Source organism: Bombina bombina, chromosome 7 (assembly GCF_027579735.1).
Source record: "Bombina bombina isolate aBomBom1 chromosome 7, aBomBom1.pri, whole genome shotgun sequence".
NCBI classification, from domain to species: Eukaryota; Metazoa; Chordata; class Amphibia; order Anura; family Bombinatoridae; genus Bombina; species Bombina bombina.
Window position 1 is genome coordinate 517902110 of NC_069505.1, and position 14409 is coordinate 517916518.

General features: G+C 35.8%; 2 protein-coding genes across 3 annotated transcripts in view; both read left to right on the forward strand.

Moving 5' to 3' along the window:
* Positions 1-5128, forward strand: part of LOC128666943 (G-protein coupled receptor 4) — a 7654-nt gene extending 2526 nt beyond the window's left edge. The window contains exons 1-2 of one of the 2 annotated variants that reach the window (XM_053721764.1): positions 2846-2921; positions 3221-5128. In XM_053721764.1, the coding sequence (XP_053577739.1) occupies positions 2920-2921; positions 3221-4271 (1053 nt within the window). In that variant the 5' untranslated portion in view covers positions 2846-2919 and the 3' untranslated portion in view covers positions 4272-5128. Of the gene's footprint in view, positions 1-2845; positions 2922-3220 lie in introns of those variants that run through there. The other variant, XM_053721765.1, reaches the window with a different exon arrangement.
* LOC128666945 (G-protein coupled receptor 4-like) overlaps positions 1-14171 on the forward strand; it is a 43501-nt gene extending 29330 nt beyond the window's left edge. Inside the window, exon 2 of the mRNA XM_053721766.1 lies at positions 10143-14171. Within this exon, the coding sequence (XP_053577741.1) occupies positions 10170-11210 (1041 nt within the window). The 5' untranslated portion in view covers positions 10143-10169 and the 3' untranslated portion in view covers positions 11211-14171. The remainder of the gene's footprint in view (positions 1-10142) is intronic.
* The last annotated feature ends 238 nt before the right edge of the window (positions 14172-14409 follow it).

Below are 14409 nucleotides of genomic sequence, written 5' to 3' on the forward strand. Positions count from 1 at the left end.
TATTTGGAGGAGCCAATCTGGTCATTAGTCCACAGACCACAAGTTCAGCCACTGTTAATAGTATAATATACATAGTTTTGCAGCGGTTATCTGATTGATTAAAGCCAATTTGGAATATATATGTAGCAGGGTTAGCCTTGATAAGTCAGCAGGGCATTGAGAATGAGACATTTCTTAATATTCAGAGCTAAATTACATAAAAAGGGGCAAAATAAATAATGGAAATATATTGCAAAGTTATTATGCATAGCTAAATATTTTTAAATACAAATCTCTCTGTCCCTTTAATATGACACATGGGGGGCGATTTAACAATGTGCGAGTGGACATTGATAAATGCAGACTGCATACACTGTTGACATTTATCATTGCACAAGCATTTCTCGTGAAATGCTTGTGCAATATCACCCCCCTGCACATTCGCGGCCAATCGGCCTCTAGCAGCGGGTGTCAATCATCCCGATCGTATCTGATTGGGATTATTGCTGTCCGCCGCCTCAAAGGTGGTGGACGAGTTACAGAACAGCGGTCTTAAGACCGCTGCTTCTTAACTTATGTTTCCGGCGAGTCGGAAAGGCTTGCGTGGAAACTGCTGCTTTCGCAGCATAATAAATCGGCCCCTTGGGCTGTTTCCATAAGGTTTGAATAATGACCTCTCTATATAACTTTGTTTGTACTGTGTGTTATGTATGAGGATTTATGATATAGACAGCGTTTTTATATGGCACTCCCACCACACCTGTAACCACAATATGAACATAAATTGACACACTGTATAGCTGGCATCAGATCAGTTATGCTGAAGACAATTGCTTTGTTCTTGTTTGAACATCAAGGGAATGACATGTTAGGCTAGTTACATTACTATGTTTGGGGCAGATCTTATTGGGTTATATCAGGACAGGCTCAGATAGGGAGTATATATATATATATATATATATATATATATATATATATATATTTGGGTCATGTAATCTGACTGCACATTATCAGGACAGGCAAAAACTGTGCTTGCATCATTCTAAGTAAGTTGACCCGACTGGCAGATGCCTGTCTAATCTAAAATGACACCCCAATGCTGCATGTTATCGACTTAAGTCCATACTGGTTGTGGGGGTCACATAACTGCAGATTATCAGGATAGGCTGTCTCCTGTAGGGTGACCCTCCATGACTGTATATTATCAGAACAGGCTCAGTCATTGCTGCGTGTCTAATGTAGAGTGGCCTCCTAAATGCACAATATCAGGACAGGTTGTCTAGGACAGGCTGAATTGTGCTCTCAAATAAAAAAAAATAAAAAAAAAATGATTTCTACATTACCATGATAATTTATAACATTGTTTTCCCACATGAAATAGTTATAAAATCCCTTTCTTTGCACACTGTCTGTCTTTGTCTTTATCTATTTATCCATCATCTCTGTCTCATTGCATTTCCTAATATTTTATAAGAGAGGGAGCTTTGCCTTTTGTAAGGTGACTGTGTGTGCCTGTGTGTGTGTGTGCACTATCAAACAAGCAGAAAGCCCTTAGTCCATAACCCTCCCCCAACACGGTATCATCTTGCACTATTTGCACATTGATTTACAATTTTATCTCACAGTTCTTATTTGCAGTGTTTATCCTAAGGGTTAGTATTTCTTTAGTTTATATCTCAAAGGGACACAATGATAATAATAATATATATATATATATATATATATATATATATATATATATATATATATATATATATATATATATACATACATACATACATAGATACATACATACATACATACATACATACATACATACATACATACATACATACATACATACATACATACATTCATACATTCATTCATTCATTCATTCATTCATAAGATCTGCATACATAATCATTTTTGTGAGCATTTTAAACTGTTATTTTGTTTGCAGTTCAACTACCTAACCCTGTAAACAACCCTCTTGAGTATATGTATCTTATCTCTTCTGCTGAGGCTAGTTAGGGAGAAATATGAACAAGCTTACAAAGTGATCAAGCAATCATTTTACATAGCCTGTTACAAGGTCAGACATCTAAAGTTCACTGTGCACTTTAGCCACATGAACAAATTATGAAATAACAGGAAAAGTGGGCAAACAATGAAAGATGGTTTTGTTTTTAGTTTTAAAAATTTTCAAGCGATGTCTATTTTGAGTTTTATGTCCCTATTTAAAGGGACATAACGTGCAAAAAGAAAACTCTAACATTTTATAACTATACCATTGCTTGCTTAACGCTAGCTGAACACCTTTGGTGATGTGGTATATGCAGCCACCAATCAGCTAGCTCCCAGTAGTGCATTGCTGCTCCTGAGCATACCTAGGTATTCTTTCCAACAAGGGAACAACATCAATTTGATAACAGAAGTAAAGTCTCTAAAAAATTGCATGTTCTGTCTGAGCCATGAAAGTTTACTTTTTAAAGTCCCTTTAAACAAGACACAGGGAATTCTGCCAGGGGATGTGGGATGAAGAGTGACTGCTAAGGAAGATAATACACCACTTCAGTGTTTCCATGGTATGATGGAAACTAAACATAACCAAATTAGTTTAGTTGTCTAGATAAACTCATTTATATATGTATCAGCAAGAAAGATAAAAATAGTTACTTCAGAGAACTTTCAAGCAGTATGTCCCTGGATTACAAAACAATACAAGCTTTACTAACAAAATGACAACTGAAGTGCTTTTAAAACCATTTATTTTGTATGCAGATATTTTGCAATGCCTAGTCTGGAGTTTTGTAAGCCTGGTGTAAAGTTATTGCATACAGCTTCCCGTGTCACACTGTGTAGACATGAGAGAAACATTAAAGGAGTTTAATCTGTCGTCTGTCATTTGGTGTTCAGTAAAGTCACACACCAGGAGGAAAGGATTAGAGGTCTCTTTTGATGTAAGTTTTTTGGGAGTTGCTTCTGCTGTAAAAAGTCTTTAAATAATCTTTGAAGGTAACATTTTATAGAGGTGTAGACAGTCTTTATGGAGATAATTATGAAAAGAGATAAAATGTTGCACTTTATTTCTGAAGTGTAAACGTAATTAGTACTTATGCATAAGGCTATCCTAAGAAATAATTAACTTTTACGCTTCAGAAACAATTATGGACATACATGAGCCTATGGTTCATATCTGCTGTGAAAAAGGTATGTTTCTGAGTTACCCTTCCTTAATTTTTTTCAAATTATTTCCCAGGACTGGAAACAGGACAATGTGTAACGAGACGTGTGCATTTCCTGACAAATATGAGGCAATCCTGTTCCCTTTCATCTACAGCACAGTTTTCATCATTGGTTTACTTGGTAATCTGACGGCGGTAATGGTCATCATACAACTGATCAGGAGAAGGAACATCTTGGGAATCTATCTGGCCAACCTCTGCATATCTGACTTGATGTATGTATTCACTCTACCTGTATGGATTATCTACACCGCCAAAGAGGATTGGCTTTTTGGAGCTCTGACGTGCAAGATTGTGGGATTCTTTTTTAATGCCAACCTCTACACCACAATCTCCTTCCTTAGCTGTATAGCTGCAGATCGCTTTATAGCCACTGCCTTCCCTTTGCGTTCTCGGTTAATCCGAAGCATGAAGTGTGCCATCTGTATTTGTGTCTCGGTTTGGCTCCTCATCCTAAGCTCACATTTTTACTTCCTGAGTCGAGACGACCTTTTCATCTCCATCCAAAATGTGGAGCTCTGCTACGAAAAATACCCTATGGAGAAATGGATGGCTCATCTCAACTATTTCAGAATCTTTGTGGTCTTTTTCATCCCATTGGTTCTTTTGGTCTTTTCCTACTGTTCGATCATTGGAGTCATCCAGCGTACCTCTACATTAGATAGAGAGCAGAAAAGAAAGATCACTGGACTTCTGATGTTCATGACTATCATTTTTGTACTCTCTTATCTTCCCTACCATGTGGTGCTCTTAGTCCGTTCCCTCCTAAGTGACTATGACCTTTGTAACTGTGTCCTCGAGAGAAGTGTTCGCCCAGCCTACAGAATTTCCTTTGCCCTCACCAGTGTCAGCAGTGCACTAGATCCGTTTATTAATATCTTTGTGAGTGATGGAATAAAAAGGGATCTCCTCATGGAGTTAAGAGCATTTATGTTTTTATTGTCATCCTGTCAGAAAAGAGAAAAAAGCAAGACATTGTGTTTAAAAGCAGAGTGTGGTGCCTCTGGCCTGAGAAACACAGGTTTTCAATGTACCTCCCAAACTAAAATACAGACCAATCTTTAAATGTTGGGTTGGCTGTGCTCATGGCTATCCTGAGTGCAATTGTAACTGTAAATTGTTGGAGGTCTGATGTTTTTCAAGGAAACTCTGTAGAAAGCGCTTATTCTAGGATGGGGCTTTAGAAGTCTCCAAGACCTAACCTTCCCTCACTAGATGGACCTGAAAAACTTGGAGTTGTGACATGCCTAAAAAAGGTAGACATGCACTTTGAACCTGGAATGACCCATCAGGAAGGAAAGAATGCTGAATCTTTATTCAGAGGGGGATAACTACTGGAATAATAGTTCAGCAAAGGATGGATCAAAGAATCCAACTCATCAGCATTAAGCTATTTATTGAAGATTTCCAATGCTCTTACTTGTGGACAAGAACTGTAAGCACAAGACAAAGCATAGTGTGTAATGTTGCTATTGCCTGTGTTTGCAATATGAAGTTCAAACCTTTCTTTAGCTTCTTCAGAAATAGTTGGCAAAAAAAGTACCAAAATAATACTTTGTCAACTTGTTGCTATTTTAACAACAAGAATATTTGATCTATATTTTTCAGTATTCTAACAGTTTACATTTTTGAGGTGATAAATAATTGATGTGCTCACTATAATAATATTGTGTAGATTGCCATTGTGTATTACTTGACAGGTACATCAGGGAACAGTGTTACTTTTTTATATAGAGTTAAAAACAGGCAGTGTATGTTTTTCTGTAAATAGGTTTAGAAGTTAGTAAGGAGCCTCACAATGAAGTAGTTGGCAAATGCAGAAACACAGAAATTCTGTATAAAACTGATGGCGTAAAAAGCCCTACAGGTTGTTGTTGTTTTTTTTAATAGGGACAGCAAATATCAAAAATGATTTTTGAAGTATTAAGCACAATATAAACTGAGTTCACCCTTTTATAAAACACAATATTTTAAAGTTGTGTTTTTTTTTTTTGTTTGTTTTTTTGCAGTATTCTACTTCACCATAAGCATTTATGACACAAAAACAATTATTGTATGTCACAAACTAAATTTGTTAGACCAAATCTGGAATAATGTAGAAATAATGTGCATATTGTTTTTGTATTTTGAATTGAATAAAAAAAAATATTTTTTTACAACTTTGAATGTCTATTTGTACCATCATGCAATTGTTTTTAAGAAACATTGATAAATAGATATTGCTCAAATAAAGTGCAATTGCGTGTGTTTGTATATATATGTGTGTGTGTGTGTGTGTGTGTGTGTGTGTATTTATTTATATATATCTTTTCTGAAACTGCTTTGTCATATACTTTATGTACAAGATGCGTGCATTTTAGGTCTGTGTAACATAAAAAAAAAAAACTAAACTATTTTACACCCCCCCCCCCCCCCAAATTTATATATATATATATATGAGGGTTTGACCAATACATATTTACTTCTAGGTCACTTAACATTTTGTATTATATATATATATATATATATATATATATATATATATATATATATATATATATATATATATATATATATATATATATAGTATAAAATGAATGTGTCAATCTTTAGGTGCTTAGCAATGTCCCAAACTGTGTGCACAGGTGGTCTGTACCTCCTCTCGCTGTCTTGCATGAACTTGATAAATTACAGGAAGTTTGTTAATTGCTCTCACACTAAAATAGGAAGTATCTTTCTCCCCCCCCCCCCCCACCACAAAGTGTTAAATCCTAAAAGCCAGTATAAAACCATTTAAATATTTAAGGGTTTTTAACACTTCAGACAAAGAAACCTCCAATTATGTCCATTTGGTGATTTGTCACGTTGTATAGCTGAGAAGAAAAGGTCACATTGTCCTAAGGGGAAGAGGACATCATACATCATTGTTCATTTTAATTTTACTCCTATTATCAATTTTTCTTTGTTCTCTTGCTATCTTTTGAAAAAGCAAGAATTTCAGCTTATGAGCTGGCCCATTTTTCGTTCAGAACCCTGGATAGCGCTTGCTGATTGGTGGCTACATTTAGAATAGTACTGTGTTTAGTTGTCCAGTAAAATCTTTACAAAAAAACTGGCCACTTAAAGGGATATTAAACACTAAATAAATGCTAGATAGAATGATGCATTTAAAGAAACTATTTGAGAATAACAAGTAGATGTATTTTTAAAGTTTTAATTAGTTTTTTAAATAGTGACAAAATAAGTGTAAAGTTTTAGTGTCTATAAAACAATGGGAGCTGTCATGTTGTAACTTAGGTTACCTTCTCTGCTGTGACCAATTAGGGACAGTTATAAATAGGTCACTAGAGTGTGCAGCCAATGGCTGTGTGGAATATAAAAGTGTTCGGCACTTCCATTTCTAACAGGAACTGAAAAGCTCACAATTTCAGAATAGAATTACAGGAAAGGGGAACAAAATAAATAATGAAGTTTTTATTGCAGTATATATATATATATATATATATATATATATATATGATTTATCATTTTATATTACCATCTTAAAGGGATACTAACCCCACATTTTTTCTTTCATGATTCAGATAGAGCATGCAATTTTAAGCAACTTTCTAATTTACTCCTATTATCAATTTTTCTTTGTTCTCATGTTATCTTGATTTGAAAAAGCAGTAATAAACGGTTAGGAGCCGGCCCATTTTTAGTTCAGCACCTTGGTAGAACTTGCTGATTGGTTTGCTACATTTAGCCACAAATCAGCAAGTGCTACCCAGGTTCTGAACAAAAAATGGGCTGTCTCTAAAGCTTACATTACTGCTTTTTCAAATCAAGATAGCATGAGAACAAAGAAAAATTGATAATAGGAGTAAATTACAAAGGTGCTTAAAATATCATACTCTATCTGAATCACGAAAGAAAAAATTAGGTTTAGTATCCCTTTAAAGGGTTTGTCCCTTTTTTAAATATCCTTTTAAATACCTGCTTCAATACAGCCTCTGTCTCACATTTTCTTAATTTGGGATTTGACAGGTATCTCTTTTAGTCAAAAGGAGCCGCACCATACGCCCTATGTAAGTTACTGACTTACTCGTGCTGGTAACTAGAAGCCGACTCAGGCGTGAAGCGCAACTGCGCAAGCGCAGCTCGCTACACTATTCGCGCACCTGGACATGAAACTTGAAAAAAAAAATTATGATTCAGACAGAGCATACTTTTTTTTTTTTTTTTAAACAACTTTCCGATTTTAATTATATTATCTAATTTGCTTTGTTCTCTTGGTATCCTTTGATGAAAAGGATAGGAACATTGATGCATTACTGAGAGCTAGCTGGTAATTGGTGGCTGCACATATAACCTCATGTTATTGGCAAACCTGGTATAACGTTCAGTAGTGCATTGCAACAAAGAATATGAAGAGACTGAAGCAACGTTGATAATATAAGTACATTGGAAACTCTTTAAAATTGTATATTATATCCAAGGTAAAAATTGCTTTTTTCAGAATTAGTGTCACATAAAGGGGTGTTCCCTGCTTTGTGATGGAGATGCATACATTACAATAGGACTCACAAAAAAATTGTAATTTAACATTTATATAAAATAAATTAAAAAAAATCTTGAAATTTAAAATACGAAGTAAAAAAATAATTTAAATGCATTAAAAATCATTACAAATATATTCAGCAAAAATCATATTTTATGGAAAAAATAAAATTCGTATTGAACTTACGCAGGGAAAAAAAACAAACTATTTGGGTGCACAGTAGAAACTGTAATAAAAATAAACGGCACATGCAAAAATCACTATGAAATTTATATTTATCTTTTTCATTGTTTTCCTCATTGTAAAATGAGTTTTCCCCGCCTCTGCTAGAGGGCTGAACAGGGGAGGAGTTTCACTGGAATCACTGAAATTTCTCCTTCAAGTTGTAGTGTATTGTGTAAACCTTTTCACCTGCAGTTCTTGCTGTTTTTTATTTCTCACAAACTAAAAGGTGACCAGATTGTTTCAAAAGACACAAAACACCTATTACCATAATAGAAAAACACATGCATATGAAAAATAGAGGCAATTGTAAAATACTATATGCGGAAAAAACCAGAGCAATCTGATTTTATTGGTTGCAGGATTACATTTTTAAAGAGCACATTTGACTCCCTGCTAACTGCTCTCTCCCCAGCGCAGTTTCTCTTTCCAGCAAGCTGACAGCTGGACAAATACCTCACAGAAATGGACCTGTTTTAGAGGTTCTTATAAGAAGTAATTATAAACTAGAAATGTGCATTCGGGTAATTCGTTAGCTGCCAAATGCAAAATCTGGATTTGCACAGATTTTAGTGTGTTGCAGTTTCACAAGAATAAATAATAAACTATTGCAGGTATCCAAACAAAAGGGAGAACTGGATAAATATAAACGGATGGCATTTAATAAATAAATTGTTTTTCGCAAGTGTTTGGTGCCTAAATATTCTCACTGGCTCCTAAATTTTAAACAGATTTGTTATTTATGCATTAAGCCCTTTTGCATGGGAAATTAAAGGGACAGTGGACGCCTTGCAGTCTTCCAATAGATTAACATAATGTATCATGAGTCTAAATGTTACTAGATTAACACCTTGTTTGCTGCAATTGTTTTTCAATGGTCAATCTCAACCCACCACTTTCCTTCTTTGGAGGAGCCAATCGGAGCTTGCACCTGGAGAAGACGGAATGGCCACTGTCTATATGTTAACAGTCATTTATTGTTCAGACCAAAATTACAGGAAAAGAGAGCAAAACAAAGTATATTGCTAAGTTGTTTTACTATGCATGATTAAAATATTTTAACGCATAGCTTATTAGTAGGACACAGCCAATCACTGACAACTATAGACATATGCTGTTCCTATTTGGCACTGTTTGTGTCCTGCTCTGCTTGTGGCTAACAAACTGGAGTTTAATCCCCTAGTTAGCAAGACACTGGTGCATTACTGATTACAAATAAAAAAAGAGATAGGGGGAGAAAATGCAAATTAACTGAGTCTCACTCTTTTTTTTTAAAGGGATTTGTTGCAATGAAAAAAGGAATAAGCAGTGGGTTATGCTTAATATACAATTAAAAAAACACAAAAACAACATTTTTAATTTTGTGCAGGGTCCATTACTTCCTCTCAGTACCCCACAAGGGGGCTGTGGTCTCTACATGAAGGCAAAAGAGCAGCAGTTCATTGAAAGTGTTGCTAGGAAACCTCTATAACAACGATCAGTTTATTGCCCATGATAGAGTAGATGCCACTTGCTGGAAAAAATCATGTGGCAGTAGAACTCCAATTCTGTAATGTCTGTTAACCTTATCTAGATGCGGCAGTGGCTACACTAATACTTTGTAAGTGCTTATTTAGCAAGAAGCTGTTCTTGTTGTTGTTTACTTTAACACACACACAAATACACATATATTTATTTATTAAAGTGATTGGAACAAATAAAGGGGACTTTCAGTCATGAAGTATAAAATACTTCACGCTGAAAGTTCCTTTATTTGTTTGAAGCGTTCTGCCGTGGGCTGCCTGAGAAGTTCAGTACGGCAAACGCTATTTTGCTGAGAAGTGACGTTTCCTCTTAATCAATAGCCGTGCCCGCACGGCTATTTAAGAGGTGGAAACATCACCTCTCAGCAAAATAGCGTACTGTCTTGGGCTGCCTGACCAGCTCAGTGCGACAAACGCTTCAAACAAATAAAGGAACTTTATTTTATACTTCGTGACTGAAAGTCCCCTTTATTTGTTCCAATGGTAAATCCTAGCGTTTCACAACCGCTAGGATTTACCAAGAAGTGCCGTTTCAAATGGTTTTATATGCCTTTAACAAAAAAGATTCAGTTTCTTTTGGTATTGTTTTTACTTTTCTTTAGATTCCAATAATTAATGATCTCTGATGTTTTTCTGATAATTTAATGACATGGTTTTGTTTTTTTGTAGATTGTTGCTAAGGAACAAGACCCTTCAATGGCATGTGAAGAGACCTGTAATTATTCAGGACATTATGAGGCCACCCTCTTCCCTATTATTTATGGAATAGTTTTCACTTTTGGACTTATTGGTAACTTGGCAGCTATTGGTGTTATAGTCCAACATGTGAAACGGGGCAATGTGCTTGGGGTATATCTGGCCAATCTCTGTGCGTCAGACCTCATGTATGTTTTTACACTACCTGTATGGATAGCCTACACGGCCAAGGAGGACTGGCTCTTTGGGGCTTTGTCATGCAAAATTGTTGGATTCTTCTTTAATGCCAACCTCTACACAACCATAGTCTTCCTCAGCTGTATAGCTGCAGATCGTTTTTTTGCCACGGTCTTTCCTTTTCGAGCAGCAGTCTTACGAACAATGAAAGCTGCCATGATGATTTGTGCTGTTGTTTGGCTCATCATCCTTGGCACTCACTCAGTCTTCCTTGGCCGTGATGAACTCTTCAACTCAAGCCAAAATGTGAAACTTTGCTATGAGAAGTACCCGATGGACCCTTGGATGGCTAGAGTCAACTACTTCCGTATCTTTGTGGTCTTTCTTATTCCCTTAGTGCTTCTTGTATTCTCCTACTGCTCCATTGTTCGAGTTATCCATCGGAGTCCAGGCCTGGAGAAGGAGCAGAAGCACAAGATAATTGGACTTTTGATGACCATGACTGCAATATTTATTATTTGCTACCTCCCCTATCATGTGGTGCTTTTTATCCGTTCTTATATCAGTGAACAGAATAAGTGTACTTGTTTACTTGAGAACAAAATCCGACCAGCCTACCGTATTTCCTTCTCCTTGACCAGTCTCAGCAGTGCCTTGGACCCTTTCATCAACATATTTGTAAGTGACAGCATCAAACAGGATTTGCTAAAGGAGGTGAGGGCTTTGTGGGCTGGTTTTAGGATCATGCGTCACCCAAGAGCTTCATTTAGGAGGATGTCAAAGAAAAGCTATCACACTGTCACTCAACAACTTGAAAAAGACCAACTGTTGGTAGACCAGAAGAAGGAAGAAACTGCCCTCTAAATACAAAACCCTCAAACGATGCTAGATCCTTAATAAAACTTTTGAATTTGGATGTTAAAGCTATTTTTAGACTTTTTATAGATGCACCGTGAGCTTGTCAGACATTGCTGTGACTTTATTCTAGATAATGTTAAAAGAACACCATGAGTGAAGGAAGAATTCTATAAAACACAAAACAGACTGTTTAATGTTTTTCTCTTTTTATTTTCTACAAAGATATAAAGCCATGAAGAGACTTTGATTGTAGACCTCTGTGTAGTTTTTTTTTATTTTTATATATATATATATATGTATTTTTAACCCAAAATTAACAAGATCTCTGGACAGAATACATGTTTACATAGGCTCTTGTCCTAAAATCTGCATATTCTTTACAATAAAATACAACTTTTTTATTTTTGAATGAAACTCTAGAAGATCATTTACTTTAGTGGTAAGATAATTCAATGGGAGAGGACATAACCTACTCATGCAAAGAAACCAATTTCTGTTTTTCATTTCCTACGTCATGCAGGCCCTTAAAATTTTCCTTTCCAGGTCATTGATTCACTCTCATCTAATTTGAAGGAGGTGTTGTGGAAAGCATCTGTATTGGTTATTTATTTTTATTTCTCAGGGGGTTGGATAGCTAGAAAAACAGGTATTGAAATAAGAATAGTCTTGGTTAGATTAGCCAAATTACCATGAAATTGGTCCAAAGATTTGTGTTATGGTAGGGCTGCCCAACGCCAAAGACCTTTTTGTAAATGGGTCCAGTCTTGACCAAATAAAGGCCAATTAGATAATTATTTGAATGAACTATAATTTGTTCACTAAGGGACTCCTGATAAGGCCTGTCTAGTACCAGATTTTTTTTTATTTTTATGGAGTTTGAGAAATAAGGAATATTGTAACTGGCACCTATTTTTGGTTCAGATGGCTTCACTGTCTATAGACAGGCTCTTGTGAAATGTGGTTAACCACTTCCCTAATCAACAGAAGTATATAAAAAAAAAAAAGCTTGTGCTAATCTTGATATTTAACGCTATTTGAGGAAGTTTAACAGCTGATGAAGAGATGCATGCAATGGCATCTGGCGCATGTTATTTTATTATGTTCAGAAGTTAAACCAGTTTGTAGGCTAATGCAGAATAGACAACTCTATTTTTCAAGCGCAAACAACATTAAAAAAGGCCTCCCTGAGCACAGAAGACTCTCTAAAAAAACAAAACAAATGAACCCCCCTCTTGGAGCTGTACGGATCAGTTAAAAAAATCTATTCAGTTTTTCCCACAAATTAACTCATTTAAAGGGACATGAAACCCAATTTTTTTTTGTTCATGATTTAGAAAGGGCATGCAATTTTAAACAAATTTCCAATTTAATTATCTGTTTTGCTTCAGTCTCTTGGTATGCTTTGTTGAAAAGCATAGCTAAATAGGCTCAGTAGCTGATGATTGGTGGCTCCACATAGATGCCTGGTTTGATTGGCTCACCCATGTGTATTGCTTTTTCTTCACCAAAGGATATCTAAAGAAGTACATTGCGATGGAAATGGAAAGAAAAATGTTGGGTTTCATGTCCCTTTAATACTATGGACCTAAAACTCTTTGGTCTAGTGAGATTAGCGAAGAAGTCTTGTCAGTGTGCCGTAGGGCCCTCCAAAGAATTTTAGAAAGAGACAAATTTTAGCTTGAAAGCTGTTTATCTAAGTAAGCACAGTTCTGGATGTGAATAAGAGATATATACATTACAATATAATGCTCAAAAAATGACCCCAAAGATTTAGCGTGCTTTCTCTCTTCTTGATCATCAGGATCTAAGACTCTTCTTATGCCCACATGCAAAATGTTTTATGCATGCATTTGTTTTTGTTTTTTTCTTTTCCCCCCTGCAACAATGTGAACACTGAGCCTGCAGTGTTTTATAATGTAACTATTGTCTTAAAATCCAAACTCTAGTAGTGCAAAAAAGTCACTTTTTTTATTCCATGATGCATTGCACAGTTGGAATCTTTAGTAAAGAAGAGTATTTTTTTTTAAAATTTATTTAAAGGGACAGACTCCTATATGTATAGGCCGTTAGTTCATTAAGGTTTAATTTTGAGTTTGGGGGAAACCAACTTTACAGCACTAAAATGTTGGGTTTCATGTCCCTTTAATACTACGGACCTAAAACTCTCTGGTCTGGTGAGATTAACGAAGAAGTCTCGTCAGTGCGCTGTAGGGCCCTCAAAGAATTTTAAAGAGAGACAATTTTTAGCTTGAAAGCTGTTAAAGTTTTATATATAACATAATATATATATACGGTATGTATACAGGGCTCAAAGTTTCCACTCTTTACTAGCCATTGGCGGGTGGAAATATAATGGTGGCGAGTAAAAGTTAATGAGTAAAAAAATACACTCCTATTGCAGCATAAGCAAACACATATTTTGGGCTATGTGCTAAATATATTATCTGATGGGATATTATATATCCTAGAAAGGGGTAAGGATATGTTATTCCTCTAGGGCTGTAGGAACACCATTAGTGCTTAGATTGTTACTTAAGAGAGGGTAAACGGGGGCAGAGAGAGAGAATGGAGACGAAAATTGGAGAAGAAGATAGCTTTACGAGAGAGTGGAGAAAAAAAAGAGAGTAAAGAGATATGAGAGAGGGGGAATAAAGAGTGTAATGAGAATATATGGCCTGAGAGATAAGGGAGAGTAGGGAGGGGGAAAGATAGTTAAGAGATAGAAGGGAGAGATGATCATTATTAAAAGAAAATCTCCAGGTCTGCTGTGACCTTCCATGATTGTCAGCACTCTCTTTCTTCACTCTGTCACTTCAACAACTTCCTATTTCTATCCAGCTGTTCTCTTACCCAGAACCACCAACTTGATATTACTAACGGCTATGCACTTATTTTATGTTAATCTATTACTGTATGTAGCATTATTTAATTTGTTAAGGTATAAAATAAAATAAATATTAAAAATGACTGCACAATAATGTGTTTCACAATGGCTAAACATATGCAAAGAGGGGGTGGAGTAGTAAATGTGGTGTGGGTAGGATCAGAAGTGGCGAGTAACATTTAGGCCTGGCTAGTAGCTTACGACCTGAAATTTTGAGCCTGTATGTATGTGTATATATATTAATTTTCTTTTCTTCAGATGGAAAGAGTCCACAGCTGCATTCATTACTTTTGGGAAATAAGAACCTGGCCACCAGGAGGA